This window comes from Gavia stellata, chromosome 12, assembly GCF_030936135.1.
Source record: "Gavia stellata isolate bGavSte3 chromosome 12, bGavSte3.hap2, whole genome shotgun sequence".
In the NCBI taxonomy this organism is placed as follows: domain Eukaryota; kingdom Metazoa; phylum Chordata; class Aves; order Gaviiformes; family Gaviidae; genus Gavia; species Gavia stellata.
The window spans coordinates 12,857,694-12,877,455 of NC_082605.1; the positions used below are offsets into that span (position 1 = coordinate 12,857,694).

General features: G+C 58.8%; 1 protein-coding gene across 1 annotated transcript in view; it reads left to right on the forward strand.

Moving 5' to 3' along the window:
- The first annotated feature begins 407 nt into the window (after window positions 1-407).
- PLXNA1 (plexin A1) overlaps window positions 408-19,762 on the forward strand; it is a 105,888-nt gene continuing 86,533 nt past the window's right edge. The window contains 2 exon segments of the mRNA XM_059823554.1: window positions 408-1,737; window positions 8,124-8,306. Coding sequence (XP_059679537.1) covers window positions 535-1,737; window positions 8,124-8,306 — 1,386 coding nt within the window. The 5' untranslated portion in view covers window positions 408-534.

Genomic DNA, 19,762 nt, shown 5'->3' on the forward strand with positions numbered 1-19,762 from the left:
GTCTGGTCCAGTCAGCAGCTGCAGGCATGCTCAAGGGGCCTGGGTGGGGGTGAGGGCAGAATGGTGCCCCTCGGAGGGGGCTTCCGGGTGGTGGGGCTGGTGGCTGAGGCTGGGATGGTGAGACAAAGCGCATGGCAGCTCCTTGGTTGGGACATGCTGTGTGCAGTGGTGTGCGACCAGGCGGGGTTGTCCATCGCATCTTGCAGGCTCCCTTGGTCCGTGCACTGGGGACGCATCTTCCTCCGGGGCAGGAGGTGGTGGGGAACATTTTGTTAGGCTGCCTGCTAGAAAAGTGTGAAGCAGCAGAGTCTTTGTTGGGTGGGGTGGAACAGGCTTGACACGGTGCAGGAAAGCCTCCTAACCCTGCTTTTCTTGTCTTTCTCCCTCTAGGGCTGACTGAACTGGCTGTGCCCATGATGCCCTGAATGCCGAGCGCAGTGGAAGCAGAGGAGACTGTGTCCCGTTAGCTCCTCCTCCCTCCCTCATCCCTTTAGTTTGGGTTTGTTTCTATTTATTTTGTGGCTGGGTTTGGGCATGGCCTCGGCTGGATGTGAGGCTGTTGCAATGTGGCTCCTTTGGCTCAAGCACCACTTGTCCATCAACGTTTGGACCTTGCTGCTCTTGGGGAGCACCTGGCTACCGCTGGCGGAAGGCAGCCCCAAGTCTCCCTTTAGGACTTTCCCGGTTACAGACTGGAGCTTGACGCACTTGGTGGTCCACAACAAAACCGGGGAGGTCTATGTGGGGGCTGTCAATCGGATCTACAAGCTCTCCAATAACCTCACGCTCCTGCGGACCCACGTGACTGGGCCCGTGGAGGACAATGAGAAGTGTTACCCTCCGCCCAGCGTTCAGTCCTGCCCGCATGGGCTGGTCACTACCAACAACGTGAACAAACTGCTGCTGGTGGACTACTCGGGGAACCGGCTGATCGCCTGCGGCAGTGCCTCCCAGGGTATTTGCCAGTTCCTGCGGCTGGACGACCTCTTCAAGTTGGGTGAGCCCCACCACCGCAAGGAGCACTACCTCTCCAGTGTCAATGAGTCGGGCACCATGTCTGGGGTCATCATTGAGGTGCTGAATGGGCAGAACAAGCTCTTCATTGGGACGCCCATTGATGGGAAGTCAGAGTACTTCCCCACCCTCTCCAGCCGCAAGCTGATGGCCAATGAGGAGAACGCAGAGATGTTTGGCTTTGTCTACCAAGACGAGTTTGTCTCCTCCCAGCTCAAGATCCCCTCGGATACGCTCTCCAAGTTCCCCACCTTTGACATCTACTACATCTACAGCTTCAGCAGCGAGCAGTTTGTTTACTACCTGACCCTGCAGCTGGACACCCAGCTCACCTCGCCCGACTCCACCGGGGAGCAGTTTTTCACCTCCAAGATCGTCCGCCTCTGCGTGGATGACCCCAAGTTCTACTCCTACGTGGAGTTCCCCATTGGCTGTGTGCAGGACGGCATCGAGTACCGCCTGATCCAGGATGCCTACCTGACCAAGCCTGGTAAGGCTTTGGCCAAATACCTGGGCATCTCGGAGCGGGAGGATATCCTCTTCACCATCTTCTCCCAGGGCCAGAAAAACAGGGTTAAGCCTCCCAAGGAGTCTGTGCTCTGCCTCTTCACGTTGAAGAAGATCAAGGATAAGATCAAGGAGCGTATCCAGTCATGCTACAGAGGGGAAGGGAAGCTCTCACTGCCCTGGCTCTTGAATAAGGAGCTGGGCTGCATCAACTCGGTAAGTTCCCGCTTGTCCCTACCCTAGCCAGGCTGTTTCTGGCTCCTGGCAGTGCTCTTTGGCTGGACCTTTCCTGGTGGCTTGACCTGAGCCGTGTTTTTCCAGTGGTACGACTGGTGCCATTAGGGCTGGGTGCTCGGCTTGCTCTGTAGCATTCCTTGTGGAGATTGCGGCTTTGGTGTGGGGCGGCCATCTGGGTTTGGGTTGCATCGGTGCTCATGGAGAGCCCCAAGCAAGGGGCCCTGTGCTGACACAGGTGCCTGTTTTTCGTTCCCCTACCCTGTGGATTTGGGGGGTGTTGGTGAGCTGGGCTGGGAAGGCAGGGTGCTCAGTCCTTAGGGCATCTGCTGCAGCTCCACTGGGGAGTCCCTCACAGATGGCATGCATGAATTTGTGAGTGTCTTGTCACCTGGGGCTTGGCGGTGGCCGAGCAGAAAGTGTTGGGGGCAGTAGGTTGTGGGGGACAGAGAGTGCAGACCTGATGGAGAGAGGCAGGTAGGTTGGTGGTCCTGGTAGAAGTTGGTCATGCTCAGTGTGGAGAGACCACGTCCTCTCCATGGGGTGCTGGAGAGGACAGAGGGCACAAGGCGCCGTGAAGGAGGTGGGTTTTGAGCATGGCCGGTGCAAACTGTCACCCAGAGGTGCCAGAGGCAGGTGCTGGCATCCCAGAGCAGTGATTCCCAACTGAGGGCGCGCTTCCCTCTGTCCCCAGAGAAGTGTCCTCCTGCCTGGTGCTCATGTGGGCATGTCTGGCCCCTGCTTGTGGCTCAGCTGCTCTGCTTGGGACCTGTGAGTGGTGGGGAATGGGGGACCTTGGCACTTGGCTCTCTGGGATGTTTTCCAACTATTACTGTTGCTGGATTTTTTTCCAGGCAATGTTATAAGCAACGAGCGGTTGCAGGGAGGCTATGGCTCTGGGTGATGGGGAGGCCTTACACTGGGCATCACCAAGCTGGGCTGGGTAGTCTGCAGGCAGGGTCAGATACCTGGCAGAGAGGGGTTTTGGGGTCCCGGTGTGTGCATTTAGAAGGGTCTGGTGGAGGTCCCAACACACCTGCTATCGCCCGCCTCCCCCCAGCCCCGCTTGCTGGTGCTCAGCACCCATCAGTCAGCCCCCAGCGCCGCCTGAGCAGGGTTTTGGGTGCCTGGTGGTGCAGGCAGGTGGGCAGGGGGTCCCTGTGGAGCAGCCCTGCCTTCCCTCCCACCGTCCTCCCTGCAGCGCTGGAGGAGACAGCTAACAGCTGCCTGACAAAGTAAAGGGTTTGCTGTCAAGAGCGCTGGGCTCGCAAATCAGATTTTGGCTTTGAACTAATTCAATTTTGCTGCAAAATGATGAAATCGTTACACTGCTGCCTGTTGGGTCGCGCAGCTGCTGGCTCCGGCAGAGGAGATGCTCACCGCCTCCTCCCGCGCTCCCGGCTTGCCTCCCCCGGTGCCCTGCAGCAGCACTCTGCCCCCCGGGTTTGGGGAGGGGGCTCTGACCCCTTTCAGGGGATTTCATGCTAGGAGGGTCCTGGGATCGGTACCTGGTGGCCAGCCTGCATGAGCGGGTGGATCTCGAGGTGCTCTTTGGGTCCTGCAGACGTGGCTCTTCTGGGTGGGAGGATGTGTGCCACGATGGGGTGGCTCCTGCTTTTGAATGGGTTGTGTTGGGGGGTGCCACTCTCTCCCAGGGAAGCCAGGTGGTGTTTTCTGTCCCTGTCCTGCTCCAGCTGCCAAGCAGAGCCCTGAAAGGCACGGCTGGATCATGAGTCAAGCCCTCAGCCCCTTGCTGTGCTGAGCACAAGCCAAACCAGACCCCGTGGAGCATGTAACCTCTTTCTGACAGGAATCTCTGTGGCCCTAAAAAAATGCAGGCACCTCTGGGGTGCCTCGTGGCAGTGATAGATCTCTCAGTGGTGAGGGCTGGCCAGAAAATAAAGGGCATGCTGTTTTTTTATTTTTAAGGAGGCAGAATGTAATTGCTCCAGTCAGTAGTTGCTTGGAATTCACACCTCTTCTGCGTGGAAAATGTCCTAGGAGCTCTTGCTCTCCTCCTTTGCAGTGGCAAGGGGCTGAGGCTGGTCCATGCTGGAGGAGCTTTGCTGGTGCCCCACTCCCAGACCTTGAGCAGCATGGGGCCAAGGGATGCTCATCCCCCAGAGCTGCAGGGCAGCTCCGATTCTCTGGAGCCAGTGCCGGAGCCAGGAGGAGGGGCTGCCCGGCTTGGCAGCCAGCTCAGGAGATGTTAGTGGTTCCTCCCTGGTTCTGGCGAGCGGTACAAATTCCTGTCTCCTGTTTCTCTCTCTCCCCTTCTGGGATCCAGCGATCCGGCAGTGGGAAGGGGAGTGGAGCATAGCCGGCTTGGGAGTGAGACCCCTCATGCTGGTGCGCTCAGACCCAAGCATGGACTTGCACAAGCAGCAGAGGAACCTTGTGGAACTGTCCAGTCCATTCCTCTGCACCAGCCCCACTGCCTAAATTGCTCCTGAGCCCGTCCAGAGGTGTTGCTGCTCGTGGTGTTTCACTGAAGAGGGGTTCGGTGTTGTGCAGCCCAGCTCTTTGCTTCCCCTGTGCATCGCAGGGACTGGAGATCCGTGTGCCCGTGGCCAGACATGCTCAGTGCATCTCCTCAGCACGCCTGTCCCCAAAATGGGGGACAAGAATCTGATGTAGCGGGGCTGGGAAAGGGCAGCGAGTTGGAGCTGGAGTGGGAGACGTTGCAGCAGGGAGCGATTTGGGGTTCCCGGAGTCCATGATCCCTGGGCTGGCAGGGCAGGCAGAGCCGGCGCCCGGAGCTGGCAGGACGTGGGCAGCAGCACTGCCCAAGGGAGAAAACGAGTTTTGAGTCCCCAGCAGCTGGGGTGGCAGGGCTCGCTGCCCAACATGCTGGCACAGGGCTATGGCTGGTGACAAACCGGCCCAAACTGGGCCAGGATAAGCCAAATCCTTCCTGGGGGCAACCAGAGAAATGCAGGTGTTAACGAACCGTACCACGCTGGGATTATTCCTGGGCAGCGATTAACGTGCAAAAAGCCTGGCGTCCCAGCCTGGCGCTTGGTACCTGCTTCCTGCCGTCTCCTGCCTGGCTCTTCGGTTCCCCGCGTCCTCCATCGCAGCCCCTCGGTGGGCACAGGCTGATTGGGTGTGCCGGTAATGGTGTTAACTGGCTAATTAATAATGCTGAGTGGCGTGAGTCTCGCCTCTGCTGTCTGCTCCCTCATTGCTTTCGTAAGTGGGCTTGAAGGGAGGCAATGAGACAAGGCACGTCAAGGAGACAGCCTGCTCCTGCTCGCTCGGTGCTGCGGACCCGCTTTCCCCCCTCCGGCAGGCTGCTTCCCCTCGGAAATCCGAGTTTCCTGACCCTACGTTTGGGAGGCGGGGTAGTGTTGGGAGAGAGGAGCAGGCTGCAGCACTGCAGAGGTGGGGGCCTGGGGTGTCTGGGGGTCAGGGGCAGCTGAGAGGGGTGCCAAAGGAAAGCACTGAAATTAAAAACATAGTAATAACAACCCACAAAAGCTGCCCAAAACAAACAGCCCCCCCCGCCTTGCAATGGGCTGAGGCCACGGTCCCTGCAAACACCCGAGCAAATGGGAGAGTGGGCAGAGCTCAATACCTCCTGCAGATCCCAGCATCCGCAAGCCAAAATGCTGCAAGGTCACTGGCCCTCGTGTGCCGTGGTGCGTGTCGGTCCCTGCCGGCTCCAGCCAGGGGACAGCTGTCCCTCTGTCCTTCCATCCCTCCGCCTTGCCTCTCCCCACAGCCTGCATCCGCCAGGGATGTCGGTTGGTGCCATAACCCCCATACTGCTGCCCTTGGCCTGACCTCGCCGTGCTGCCTGCCTGCGCTTCCCTAACGAGGCAGTTCGCTGTTAATGAGCTAATTGTCAGCGTAATTATTTATCGAGGTGGCATCGTGGCGGCAGCGGCGGGTGCTCCTCGTGGTCCCGAAGCACAGCTGTATTTGTCGTTTCCCAGAGAGTTTGTTGAGACAAAGCAGAGAGGAGTAAACACCGTAAACATCTCTTCTCTTGCATATTCAGCAACTGAAGCTGCAGATTGAGTGCCGAGAGAGCAGAAACTGCACCGAGAGAGCAGAAACTGCACCAGGGGCTCCCCCAGCTTAAATACCTTCACGGCATTGCCCTTAACCCCTCTGCTACCGCTGGCAGCCAAGAGGAAGGTACCGGGATGCTTTACCGGGGCGGAGGGGCTGTCAGGGCCAGAGTGTGTTTTTTCCCAGCAAAGTGCCTGAAGGATCCCTGGTATCCGGATGGGAGGTGGGTGTTGGCTGGAGCATTGCTCCCGTCTCACTCTGTGGTTGGAAAGACAGTTTTCTCGGATCTGCTGTTTTACGATGTGTCCAGCCTGGCGATGCAGAGGAGGATGTTTAGTGCACGTGCTGGCTGAGAGATAGGAGAGGGCGTTTGCGAGGCTGGGATTCAGAGGATGGGTGGAGATGTCCTAATTCCCCTCTTTTTCCTGTGGTTGCAGAGGTGTGTGGTGCCCCATGTTCCTGTTTTGGGGATCCCCACGTCTCTCACGCCTGGCTGTAGGAGTTCCCTCAGTTTAGGGAGGACGAGCAAAAGTCAGGTGGGGAAGGGAGTCAATCTTTGGCCATGTACTAACTCAGGCACCCCACAAAAACAGAAGTTAGAGTAACTGAGGAAGCAGCCCAGCATCCCCAGACTGCCCGGGGTGGCCGAACGTGACCGGCTGGCGTCATTCCCTGTCCTCCCCCACTGGAAGGCTGGCACTGTGCTGAGTCCCCGCTGCCGCCGGGAGTGGGACCGCTGGCCTTGGGGCTGATGTGGCGGCATAGCGAGGAGGGTGAGCAGCCTCGCCGTGGTTGTGGGAGGCTGAAGCTGTTGTGGCTGTGATTGCATTGCACCAGGGCGCAGAAAAGCGCCATGTTTTCCCTCCTCCCTGTGGGTGGTTGCAGGTTGCTGGTGGGAGCTGGTCCAGGCTGACCCTTGCTTCCCGGGCAGTGGCGAGTGGGAATTGCAGAGCTATGTACTGCCCTTGCGTACGTGGAGCTCGGGAGCTCGGCGTTTTCCCATATGCTCCGTGCATATGTTGCATGGATCTAAAACCCCTTGGGGACTGGCATGCATTTGGAGGCTGCTGCTTGCCAAAAAACCTCTCTCCTCTTTAAATTCAAACTTATATAAGGAACCTCGTGAAGCGAAAAAATCCGTGGCTGGAGCAGGCTGTCTCCCCGTTGGCCGTGCCTGCCTTGCCACCCTAAGCTCCCGCACCCAGGCTTGCTGCCACCTTCGGGGATTTGGCTAGAGCCCCTCGCTGCCTGGGACGGGGGCTGCTGGAGGTGGATTTTGCTGGTGCTGTGCAACCACGTGAGGCCATTGCCTAGCGTGGGACCTCTGGGAGGCCCATGTGCCCCCCAGGCCAGATACCCGTGGCCAGGGTCTGTTGTTCTGCTCAGCAGGTCAGGGCGACATGGTGAGGATGCTCTTTGGAGGGGGCGAGTGCTGCAGAGCTGGTCCTGGTCCCGCTCCCCCACCTGCATCCCAGCTTTCACAGGGGTCATCCCTCTGGATTTGCCTTGCCCATTGGCACGACCGTCCTCCCTGGAGGTCCCTGCCATCGCAGCCCTGAGGGCGCAGAGGGGCCAGTGCAGCCCTGCATCTGCCTCTCCCCAGGCAGAGCGTGCAAAAGCTTCTTCCAGACCCGCGGGCAAGCGCTGAACCGAGGAGGCAACTGGCTGAGCCAGGCACCTTGTCTGGAGCAAGGCAGCATGAAAAAAATGTGGGGATTTCCCAAAGACATTCCTGTGGGAGGAGGAACAGGGCTGGCAGGTGGGTAGTGTGTTTGCTGGAGGCTCTGCTATGTGAAGTGAGGCTCTTTCAGGAGCCCTGACCCGTTTGTCTTGGCACGGTCTTGGCCGGGAAGTGTTTTGACTCCGGGGGAGGGCTGGGGCGCAGGATTCAGCCCCTCCTGCCTTACTGCCAAGCGGTTTTCTTTTTGAAGCTAGCGCCGGGGTGAGGAGGAGAGGGGTGTGTGTGCTGGGGAGCTCGTGCCGGCATCCCACGTGTCCGAGACGGTAGTGGCAGGGATGGAGGGGGAGCAGGGATGCTGCGCTGGCTCCCACTGGATTTGTAAGTGCTGCTCTGTAGGATGCGGAGGACTTGGTCTTGGTCTGCAAAGCTTGTTCAGGTGCAGAGAGGGGCTGCATGCCTTGGATGTGTCCCAAACGCCTTACATCAGCACATAGGGAATTTTAGGGAAGCATCAGCTCACCCCTTTCCTTGGCTGGTGAGGTGGGATACCTGGGACAGGAGGGGCAAGGGACGGGGCTGCCAAAGCTGCTGTAGCTGATGGTCGTCTGAGAGGTCCAGCATGGTGAGGCGCTAGCAAAAAGCTCATCTCTCCTCTGTTTTCTTCTGACAGCCGCTGCAGATCGATGACAATTTCTGCGGCCAGGATTTTAACCAGCCGCTGGGCGGGACCGTTACCATCGAAGGGACTCCGCTCTTTGTGGATAAGGAGGATGGGATGACCTCGGTGGCTGCCTACGACTACAGAGGACAAACTGTCGTCTTTGCAGGCACGCGGAGCGGGAAGATCAAAAAGGTAGGAAAGCCCTCAGTGACGCTGATGGGGAGGGATGACCGCTCGCCTCGCCAGCCCTTTGGGGGTACAGGTAGGGCTGTGCCTCAATCATAGCATGACTTGATATATTGGGGGTAACGTGCAAAGGGCCAGTGAGGGGCAATTTTCCCTTGCTCCTCTCTGCCAAACAAATTTACAAAACCTCTGTCTTTTGGAAGGGTTACAACTTAGGGAAGTTGAGTCCTGGCCACTGGTGTATCAGAGCCTGCCCTATTGTGTCTCAGGGCAGGTGGGTTTGCCCTGTAGCTGCCACCGGGCGGGCTCTGTCTGTCTGGGTCCGTATGACTTTGCCATTGACCTGGGCAGGGTGGGCGGAGGTGGGTACTGATGGCTCCAGCCTAACGGGGCAGGGAGACTTCTCTTCCCGTACCCCGCAACGGCACAAAAGGCTGCTTGTTGGTGGCAATTAGCAAATAGCTCCGTGCGTGCCTTTCTCTGCCTGCATCTCCACAGGGCACGGATTTCCTGTTATCATAACATCGTGCCTATAATTACAGCTGTACATGCCCTGTATAAACACAGCTTGCTTAACTGCATCCTCAGCCAGGGAAAGGCAGCGCAAAGGTCTTGGTATGGTCCCTGCCAGGGGCAGGAGGACCAGGGCTTGGCCGGGGGGTCCGGTCTATTGCTTTGTGGCTTGCGAGGTGCTCCAGCACCCCGTCCTGGGCACAGCACCCTGCATTTTTGCTGCTTCTCCTGATCTGTGCTGGTCAGGGTGCCCTGGAAGAGGCAGGGTGGCTTCCCTGGGAGCAATCAGGAGCAGGGTGCCATTGTGGGTGATAGTCCCCATATGTCCTACTCGCCCTGCCCGTGTTCCCCCTGGACCACTGACCTGCTTGCGGCCCTCCCTATTAGCAGCATGTTTAGGGGCAGGGGCAGCATGTGTTGGGGTGGGGGGCAGGATGCTGGTGGTCCTCTCCAGCCCCACATCCTCTGCTTGGCTTTCTGCGGTCCTCAGGGGAGGGGCACGGTGGCGCCAGGGCTGTGGGGAGCTGACGGAGGCAGCTCGTCCTCCCTTCCGGATCGATGAGGGATCCGGAGGGACTGGTGTCGCGTTGCTGGCGGCTTCTCCTGCCGCTGGGCTCCAGATGGGAGGTTTTAAATGGGGATGGGAAGGAAGGAGCGTGTGGGAGGAGTGTTCACAAAGCCACGGGGACAATGTTACACTTCTAGTTCCTTATTTATCTAGAGGGGCTGGCAGTTGCTTTTTACATGGCAGATTTGGTTTTTTCCTCTCCCTCCTTTTTTCGGTTTTTCTCTGGTTTTTGCACCTTCAGAGCCACTTGCAAGCAGGGATCTAGGGTCGATGCCTTGCTGGGATGCAGGCTGTATGCTACAAAGTCATGGCTGAGGCGAGGACTTGGAGCCCAGGTGTGGTTTGAGCATCCTCCTCTCCCATGGGGCTTTCCCCAGCTTTCTTTTTGCTGGTTTCTAAACTCAGTGTCGCAAAGAGCTGGTCTGGCTCTCTGGCTCTGCAGGACACAAGGATGTGGAGCAGGAGCTCCATGGGGAACAAAGAGTGGGTCTTGGTCCTGTCCCAGCACTGGGGTGCCCGGCAGGTTTTGTAGGCTCATCCTGCCTGGAGCCCCCAAAACCCCTGGGGTTGCAGAGCTCTCCGATGGCAGCGTGGGAGCACTTTGCAGGCTCCGAGCCTTGTGCTGCCAGGTCCCCCCCTCATCCCCTGCTGTGACCTTGGGGTGGGCAGCCCAGCCTTTCTGCGGCAGCCCCTGCCTGGCCGCCTGGCAAAGCGCTGCCTCAGCAGCTACCTGATCCTGCTGCCTGGCTGCCGGCGGGGCTGGAGGGATGGGAGAGCTCGCCCCTGCCTGGTTAGTGCGAGAGGGGGGGCTGCTGACCTGTCCCCGAGTGGTGCCGACGTGTGCCCAACCAGGGGATGGGACGCCTGGCAGGGGTACAGCAGAATGTGGCCAAGGTGGCTCCCCCAGGCAGAGGGTGCAGGAGGGGCGCATCCCTCAGCAGTGGTCGCAATCCCTCTGCTTTTAAGCCGTCGGCGTTTCCCACCATCCCCTTGGCAAGCACGTGCATTAGGCTTGGCGTAGCCTGGTGGCTTCTCTGCCCTCCTGCCCGTCCCCCAGCACTGACCAGCCCCCCCTGGCATCTCCTTTGGGGAGGGAGGGCTGTGCCGACAGCTGGATGCTCGTCCCTAGGAGCCCTGTAATGGATGCTGCTCTGCTGAGGGGTCACCCAACTCACCATCTGGGCTGGGGTAAGGTTAGGGCAGAGTCACTGCCGTGTCTGGATTTTCCTTGGATGGCAGCTCCCATGCCCAGCATTTGTCCAGGCAGTTGTGTGCAGACAGAGCCTGCCTTTGTCCCCCCCCAAAAAGCCACGCGAGCTTCTGGCTGCCCTGCAGCCTCTCCCCGGCCCTGCTGCCAACAGTTGCCGCCGCGAGGCTGGGGTGCCGCGCAGCACCTGCTCCTGCCGCAGCTGCAGGGAGACCCTAATTTTGGGGGGGTGGAAGGATATTGCAAGCAATGTCAGATTTGCAAAACTGGCTGTGGAATGGGGGCTGCGGGCTGGGATGGGGAGGCACTGTGGGGGATGGAGATACAGGATCCCCGGGATGCTGAGCGGGTCACAGCAGTGAAGCCCATGGCAGCCCGCTCTCAGCTTGTCCCCACAGGGTTACCGGGCAGGCGGTTGTCTTTGGCTGGCCCCTGGTTACACGGAGAGGCCAGGCTTGGAAAGCCCTCAGCCCCGCGTGCTCGCTGTCCTCTGTGCCAGCAGTCATGGGATTGGGGCGCTTGGGGAATTCCTGCTGCTGCCCGGGTGAGGAATGTGGGGATGACTTCTCATGCCGCTGGGGCTGGCGGTGCGCCACTTCCTCCACACTCCCAAGCTGGTGCGTCAGGGACCCAGCCTTGCACCCTCTGGTCTGAGGGTGCTGTGGATGGGGAAGTGACGCAGGGTCATGAGCCGTGAGCACGCTGCAGTGGGAATGTCCAGGGGATATTTGCGCAAGGGAAGTGAGTCTTGCTTCCTAATGCTTGGTTCTTTCCTGGAAACCACCTGTCCTCGCTTGACAGTCTTTTTATTGGGTGGTCATTGTTTTCCCAGGGTTGTCTTTCCCATTTTTTGGGTGGACAGAAAGCTGTGTGTGTAATTACAATGGGGGTGCTAGTCACGTGCTGGGAAGGCACGTTTGACACTACACCCGTAGTCACCTCTTAACCTGTGTGTGCCAAGGACTTGATTTTGGGTGTGCTTGAAGTGTTGTATGGAGAGAGGGAAGAAGGTCGGTGCTGGAGGGGGTGTGCTGATGGTGCAACCCCCTCCCAGTAACTGCAGGGTGCTGGGCTGGCGGCTCAGAGCTGGGGCAGTGGGGCATCCCGGGAGGTGCAGCGCAGAGACTGGGCTGCCCTGGTTAGCTTGCCATCTGCTCCTCGTTATGCAAACAAGGCACTGCCTTAGGGCTCTGCTGCGCTCCGGTGTGGCCCTTGTGGGTTGACCCAGTTTTGGGTGCTGCCTGGTTATTTTTTGAGGGGGTGAGCTGAGGGTGTCCCCCCCCCCCCAGTCCCCTGGGTGCTGCAGAGCAAGGAGGCTGTGAGCTGTCCCTCTTGCCACAGCCCTGCAGGAGATACCCAGCACCACCCAGGGTCTAGGCACTGGAGATCCCTAAGGCAGGCACGGGTCGTGGGACGGTGCAGCCAGTGCATCACAGCTGGGATAGCATCGGACTACACATCCCTCGCAGCCAGCTGAGCTTTCGTTTTTTTGGAGGATTACCTGGCTGCCCAGTCACCACCGTAAGCCCTGCAGCTCCCTGCCCTGTCCTGAAACTGGCTGGCCTCAAGCGTCAGCGCATCAGGACCTGTCTCCGTCAGGAATCTGCTCCCCGCCGGGGCTCACGCTTGCTGCAGCTTGTTTATTCTCTCAACAGAAAGCACAGCTGAACTGGCCCCATGTCCGGCTTCTTTGGCTTCTCTACTTTAATAATAATAATGCTACTAATAATAAAAAAAATAAACTCTTCACGCTAAGTGGGTCATCCCCATCCCTACGCAATGGGATGCGGTGCTCCTGTCCTGGGGAGTGTTGAGGGGCTGCCCTGCATCCCCCTGCCCTGCCGAGGGCAGGGAGATGGGTGTGCCTCGGAGGGCCAGATTTGGCAGACCGTGGAAGCACGCCCTTTGTGTGGGGTTGTCTTAAACCCTTTGGGGAAGGGTGCTTCAGTGTATTCACAACCCTTGGTGTGTCTGGGCAGTATGACCCCAAAACAGGTGCTGTGGGGCAGGGGAGCTGCTGACCGGGGGCTTTTTGGGAATTTCCCTGTTGCCTGCTGGCTCTGTTACCATCACTAAAGCCCATGTGTTGGCCTCTTGGTTATGATGCATGACCTGATCGTGGTCCATGTGAGCTGGAAGGAGAAGCCATCAGGCTCCCTGCCTGCTCTGCCGGTCCCCGTCCCCGCGGGTCCTTTCGTGTCGCCCTCTGCTTAGTGCTCAGGATAAGTGGCTCCGGCTGAAAAGGGGCCCTTTGTGTCTCGGCGCGTGAAATCCGGCTCCCAGAGTGCGCGGGAGGGCTCGGCCCCCCTCGTGACCCTGCTGCCAGCTACCCTACTTACTGCCTGTGCCTCAGCGGGCTTTTTTTGGGGGGGGGGGGGGGGGGGGGCAGATTTGGGGCATGAAGCCTGCCCTGGCCCCGGCGGTGTCAGCTGGTGACCCTTGAGGACTCCCCGAGCATCGACCCCGGCGCAGCCCCTGGAAATCCTTTCCTGCCCGTGTTGCTGCCTCTCCCCAGCTGGCCGCCCGGCACAAGGGCCTTTTGTTCCTTCTGCCTCTTCCGTCTCCCGCTCCATCCCTGTCCCATCCCCAGGGGACCCTTCACCCCTTCCCCATATGCACATAGCCCCTGTGGGCGCCTGCGCCCAGCCCCAGGACAGAGATCCCCTCCTCCGAGCATGCGTCCGCGCCTCTCCCCAATCAATGGCAATAATTTTATTGGCATGACAAGGTAGCCGACGGTTGCCAAAGTGAATCCATCAAATACCTCTCGGCGGCTCCCCGCCCCCTCGAGAGCTCTCGCCAGAGTCGTTAAGCTGTTTTAATCAAGGTGGTGGCTGGAGATCTGGCGTGTTAAGTGGATGGGGTGGTGGGGAGGGGGCTGCGGAGCCTTCTCGTCCCCTCGCTTGTGGTGGGGAGCGCTCGGCATCGCGCGGCTCCTGCTCAGCAGGAAGGGGCCCCGCTTGAGGCGTCGGGCTTTGTTGAGCCGCCCGGCTCTGAACAGGATGTCTCATTGTTGGAGGAAACAATTAGAAATTCATCGTGAACCGTTGGCCTCGGGGACCGGCCGGGGTGGTGAGGCTGGGGCTGTAGGCATCTGCCAGCTCCGTCCTCGAGTGACTCCTGGAGGGGGATGCCGCTGGGGTTCGGGCTCCTGCCTTGTGCGGGATGGATGGGGCTGAGCGTTTCCATGCTCCTGCCTCTCCAAGGGATGCTCCGGCGTGCTTGTGCAGCCTCAGGGAGGGAGAGGAGGTGTGGGGGGGCTGCCTCCCTCCAAATCCCACTCCCTCCACCCCCCGTACCCCCAGGCTTTTTGACTCACAAGCCATAACCCTCTTTTTTTTTCCCCCCCATCTGCTCTGCTCTCCACACAAAGCCGGCAGGTGAGTGAGGGCTGGGAGCCTGGCACCCGGCCAGCGGGGAGGCAGCAGCAGCCAGCCCTGCTCCAACCTTCCCTGCCGAAAGCGCTGACGGTGCATGTCTCGCCTCTCCCTGGCTCCGGTGCCGGGCGCCCGCAGGCAACAAGCCGCCTAACTCCAATCCATCAGCCTGCTCTGGCTGCCGTGGAGCTGCCGATGGGTAAGGCAGCGTCGCCGCAGGGCTTTGCCGGTGTCGGGGCAAGGCGACTTTGGGGGAGTGGTGGGTTGCAGAAGCTGGAGGAGGCTCAGGGATGGAGGTGGATCCCTAAGTCCCCGCGTCTTCAAAAGGGCTGCTGGGTGTGAACCTGGCTTCTGTAATCGCCCTGAAAAAGGGGTTTGAGGGCAAAACGCCTCTTGGCAGCCCCCTGACCCGGCTCGTGCTGCCCCGTGGGGTGTGCTCAGGAGCTGGCAGGTCTGTACCAGCCAAACACAGCCACATCACCTTTGCAGCCGGTCCCTGCAGACCATCCCGTGCCCCAGCAGCGGCTGCCACCCTGGGAACAGGGTGGAAATAGGGCTGGGAAAGGAAAAAGTAAGAGCCGCCGGGCTTGTGCCTGCATGCCATCACTGGTCCTGCCCCTGTGGTTGTGGGGCTGTGTAGGGCAGTGGTGGCCGTGGCTCAGCAGTGCTGGGAGAGCAAGGCAGAAGAGCGATGCTTTGGGGTTGTTGGTGGGACACTGATCCCCCCTAAACCTCTGGGCAAGAGTCAGTACGGGGCTATATTAGGAAAAGGGGTGTGTGGACTTGACCATCGCTGGGGGTGTGCAGTGCCGGCAGCAAGCACTGGGTTTTCCCTCATGGCTGGTGGGCTTGGTTTGGTTGGTGAAGCATGAAGCTGCTGAGCATTTTCTTCTGCATCTCTCTGGCTCTGAATGTGGGGCTGTGGCCCCTGCCTGTGACCCGTATTCTGCTGGGAAGAACAGGAGCACGACTCTTGCTTTGAACCTTGCCTCTTGCTGGGGACCTCTGTGGTGGCCCCATGGGGACAGGGCAGGGTGAAAAGCCACCTCATTGAGATGGAAATAAGCTGGGAGGCCCCAGCTCTGTTGGGTCCCTCCTGTTGGAGACATTGTGCCTATTCACAGACTTGAACACTGACTAATTTTGGCTGTTCAGGTGGGAGAATAGCCCAGGCCTCCCACCAAAGGCAGTGGAGAAGAGGGAAGACAAGGGAGCCCTGCGGCTCATCAGGAAGGCAGCAGCGGTTTGGGAGGCAGGGGCTGCGGGTACACCGGGGTGGGAAGGGGCAGTGCTGGTGTCCTGCCTCGCTTTTGTGCAGCCCCGTTAACCCAGATTAATGGTGCCTGAGGAATTTGCCCTGAGCCCATGGCCTGCTGGAGGAGGGAAGATGCTGGAGTAGGGACGATGCGTGCTCAGCAGAGCCAATCTGGTTTCGATGTTGTCTGGGTCCCTGCATGTCCCAGCACTGTCTCAGATAGAGACATAACAGTGGGGAGGGTCAGCCATCCCCAGTCCCTGTGGGCTGACCTCCCCGCTCCTCCCCTCCAGACTGGGAGGAAAATCCATCATAAATGACAAGCGAGGTGGAGGTGTGGTACGGCACCTGGGGAGGCAGGATGTGGACTCTAGCTGCCCCTTGGTGGCTGCTGGAGCCTGTCATCCATCTCCGAGGCTTTGATACATGTGGGGGTCATTTGTCTCCGCTGCAGGTCCAGACAGCGACGGTGCTCAGCCCCAGGCCGCTCAGAAGAGCTGCTGTTTGGCCTCTGTTATCCCCTGCCCTTGTTAATTAGGGGCTTTTCTGAAATGGAGCAGGAGAACGGATGCTAGTACTGATGGGGAAGGCAGCAGGAAGGTGCCCTGCAGGATCGGCATCATGGGGTGAAATACAGAGGTGGAGGAGCTGGAGCTGGCACTGGGTGGTCGTAAGGGTGCAGACCCCTGGGACTGTGCCCCTGTTTCTCCTGCTTGTTGGGCAGCAGGGTGGGGGACAGGAGTTCAACCCCGTCCCATCTGGTACCCAAAAAGTGCACGAGGTGTGCTGCGATTAATGTCTGGCAGGACCGGAGCGTTCAGCTTGCATCTTGCCTGGGTCATGCTTAGCCTGTGCAATACAAGTCAAACAAACTGGGGATCAGGGCAGCACTGGTAATCCTGCTGTGCCTTGTGGATGAGCAAATACCCAGGAGCTCTGATCATCAAAGGGCGTCGGAGCCAGAGCTGCGGCACTGGGTTTTAGACGTGCTGCCCGGCTAAGGAAGGGGGTCTCCCAGCCTTGGGGGACGTGGGTGCTAATCCTGGCTTAGGCCACCACAATGAGGATAATGCTTAGCATTTTACTTGATGGCGCTTCACGATGAAATGAGTTTGATGGGTTCTCGCTTTAATCCCTTGACTGGATGCAGTTGTGTGGCTGAGGGTGAATTGGAGCAGGCTGGTGGACAGAGCCGAGGCAGTGTAGTGGGACAGAGCATCTCAGGCAGGGGCAGGAGCGGTGTCAAAGCCCCAAGTCCATGGGATGGACCGCAGGTACCACATCCACTTTTCGTTGCTTGAAATAGCTCTGGCTGCTGCACGCCAGCCCCATGTTCTTCCTCTCTTGCGCTTTGGTGGGTCCTTGAGGTTCCCGTCTCTCACCTCGGAGGAACTGTGTTAAAGGGCTTTGCACTAAATAAACCTCCCTGCACCTCCCGCAGCTGCTTCCAAGCTGGGAAATTTTCCCATAACCCCCCCTCTCCCTTTCTTAGCATTGCAGTTGGGTTGAGTCTGGACGGGGAGAGTAGGGCTGCAGGGCGACACAGCGGGGGACGTGACGGGCAGGGGGACTGTCATCGTTTGGGGTTTGGTGCTGGATTTTGGGGCCCCCAGGCACTTTCCTTGGGTGGCCCTTGCTGTACCAGAGCTGATCCTGGCACCTCCCCACTCTTTGTGCACCCATGGACCAGCTGCCAGCACGAAACCTCCCTGTGGCAGCGAGAGCAATTGTCTACACGGGAAGCAATAGTGGGAAAGTTTTATTTAATGGATGCTTAGTTCTTTTAATGCCGTTTAGCAGCTGGAGAGAAGGAAGAGAGCCAGCACCGTGTGACAAGCCGGCTTTCTGCAGACGGAGGATGGGCTGAGGTGGTGGGGAGCATCCCTAGGATCTGGCAGAGAAATGCGGGATAATCTGATAGTGCTTTAGTTTTGCCATGCTTTGTGCTCTTGAGGGCAGCATCGGTCGGTCACTCTGTGCCGGGACAGATCTGGCATGTCTGGGGATGCAGGGGGTGCAAGGAGGGGCCGTGCTGGTAGAGCCGGTGCTGGGGGAAGCATCTCCCTCGCGCCGTAATCCCCGTTCGAAGGAAATGATGCCAGGCTGAAAAAAGCCCGCGTGGTTTTACAACCCTAATGATGTATTCTGGATTGCTCTCCTGCATGGATAAAAATTACCAGACCTTGAACAAAGAGGAAAAAAAAAAGTCTCCCTGACCTTGAAGCTGTTCGTTCACTCGTCTTCATTTCATTCCTCTCGGCTGGGGATGCGGGTCAGTTTTGGGTGCTATTTATAGTCCGCTTCACTTGACGGTTTTCTTTACAAAGCGAAAGGTTGTCACCTTTGTTTCTGATACTGCAGAGAGGAGCTGCTCAAGGGAAAAGGAAGAATAAATGAGAAATTTTTCAGAGTGTTCCTGTACGTGGCAAAGCTTTGTAATCTGGAAAGATCAAAAAGCCCCGGACTGCCGCGCAGAGCTCGTCCTGTGGATGTAGCCAGGGTCCGTGCTGCCCGGAAGGGTACGGGATGATGCTCTGCTGTGCCTGCCGGGACTGGTCGGAACCTTTGTCCCTCCAAAACAGCGATGCTTTCCCTTCCCAGGCAGCTTGGCTCGCTTCTCCGCATCTGGCATGGTTGACTTTGGTTGAAACAGTGTGTTAGCTTAATTCTTCCCTTCTCCCTCGCCTGTGAAGGAAGCCGCAGCTGCGTTTCCCACCTTCACCGGAGCCGCCTGCCCGGAGGAGTCCCGCTGCCAAAGTGGCATCACCCGCCTGTGCCTGCATCCCCTCCTCTGGCCCCATCCCTAACTGACAGACTCGTTGAAACAACAAATGTTGTTGTAATTTAATTTTCAGGCAAACAATAGTCCGGGGACAATGTTAAATTCATGAAACTGGCTTAATGCGATAAAATTTAATGAAGCAATTTGTGCGCTAGTGTGGCTGTGTGCAGCTCCGGGTTAGTGGGGATGCCGCTCCATCCTGCTGGGCCGACTCTCTTTGGGGACGAGTCGGGGAAGGGTTGATGCTCTGGGGGAAAGGTGGGGGGCTTGTGCTGCTGCTCCCCAGGCTGTGTGTGCTCTTGGGGTGCAGCTTTCCCGTCCTGCTCCGCGATGCTGCTGCGGTGCGGGCTGAGAGCCGGTGGGTCCAAGCTCTGTGGTTTGGCTGGGAGGGGAAGGGTTAATGAGAGTGTTTTGGGGCAGGAGGGGGCTTGATCTCTGCAGGTTCTGCCTTCCCTGCACCTTACCTCCCTTTGCTTGGAGCCCTGGGAAGGTCCCTTCATCTCCCCAGCACTGGGGGGCCTTTTGCTGAGGGCAGGGCCAGGGAATTGCCCCCCTGGGCTGGGCACCAGGGGAGGATTTGGCAACGGATAGGTCCAGGCAAAGCTGCTCCTGGCCATCCTGCTGCTGATCTCCAGCTGCTCCTGGAGACCTCTTGTCCCTGCTGCTCCCAGGGGTGCTGCTTGGCAAGGGCAGGCAGAGCGGGGAGAGGAGCCGTTTCCTTGTGCTGCATCTGCATCCCAGAGGGCTGCTTCTTGGGGATGAGGGGACCTGTGCAAACATGCTCTCCTCCCCCAGCCCCTGCTTTGGGGTGCCAGATTGAAGCCTCAAATGCTGTAGCACCCCATCTCCCATGCATGCAGCACTGGCTTTTCCCAACAGCGATTGCCTCCAGAGCCACCCTGGGTTGCAATATCCAAGGGGCTGTTAACTGAGGCTGTTCCCTTTGCAGTAAGAGTTAGGTGCGATGCTGCACTGGGACAGCACAGGCTTGTCTATGGGGGGGTTACGGTTCGCAAAGCAGGTGAGAAGAGGCAGTTTGGAGGGCGGAGAGCCCCACTGCTTGCTCCAGGGGTGGATTGGATTTGTGCCACCCCGTCGGCATCCCTCGGGCACCGTGGCACCAGTAACATGTAGGCTTCTGCCGTGTCCCAGGCGAGGTTTCCCTGCTGTTTCTTTCCCCTCGGTGATTGACAGAGCCGCATAGATCCTAATTATGTGCTGGCATATGCAGAATGAACCTGGTGCTGCTTTAGCTGGGGGCTTAATGCTGGCAACACTGCTCGCTGGGCCAGGCGCCTGCTGAGGTAAGGGGCTTGCTTGCCTTTCTGGGGACAACTCGTCCTTGCTGGATGCGATGGACTTCTGGAGCTGCTTGGGTGGGAGCTGGGGCAATGGCAGGTGAAGGGACGATGTTAAACGTACGTGTGGATGATTTCACTGTGGCTGTTCTCCAGTGAAGCTTGGGGAGGATGGAGCTGGAGACGTATAGATGCCGTCTCCTTCGGGTTGGGAAATGGGACCAGGGGTCCATGCGTGCCGAAGGAGACGGCATCCATGTGTCTCCAGCAGGGCTTTTCTCACCTGCAGAAATCCTCTCCAGCCCTCTGTCTTGAAGCCTCCCAATCCTCCCAGCAGCAAGCCCTACCAAAACCTGAGCTCCACCAGAGTCGTGTCACTGGTGATGCTCTTCCCAACGAGGACTTAAAGCTGAATTTCCACAGAAAGATGCAGCAAAATCCTTCCAAGGGTGTATTTTGGGC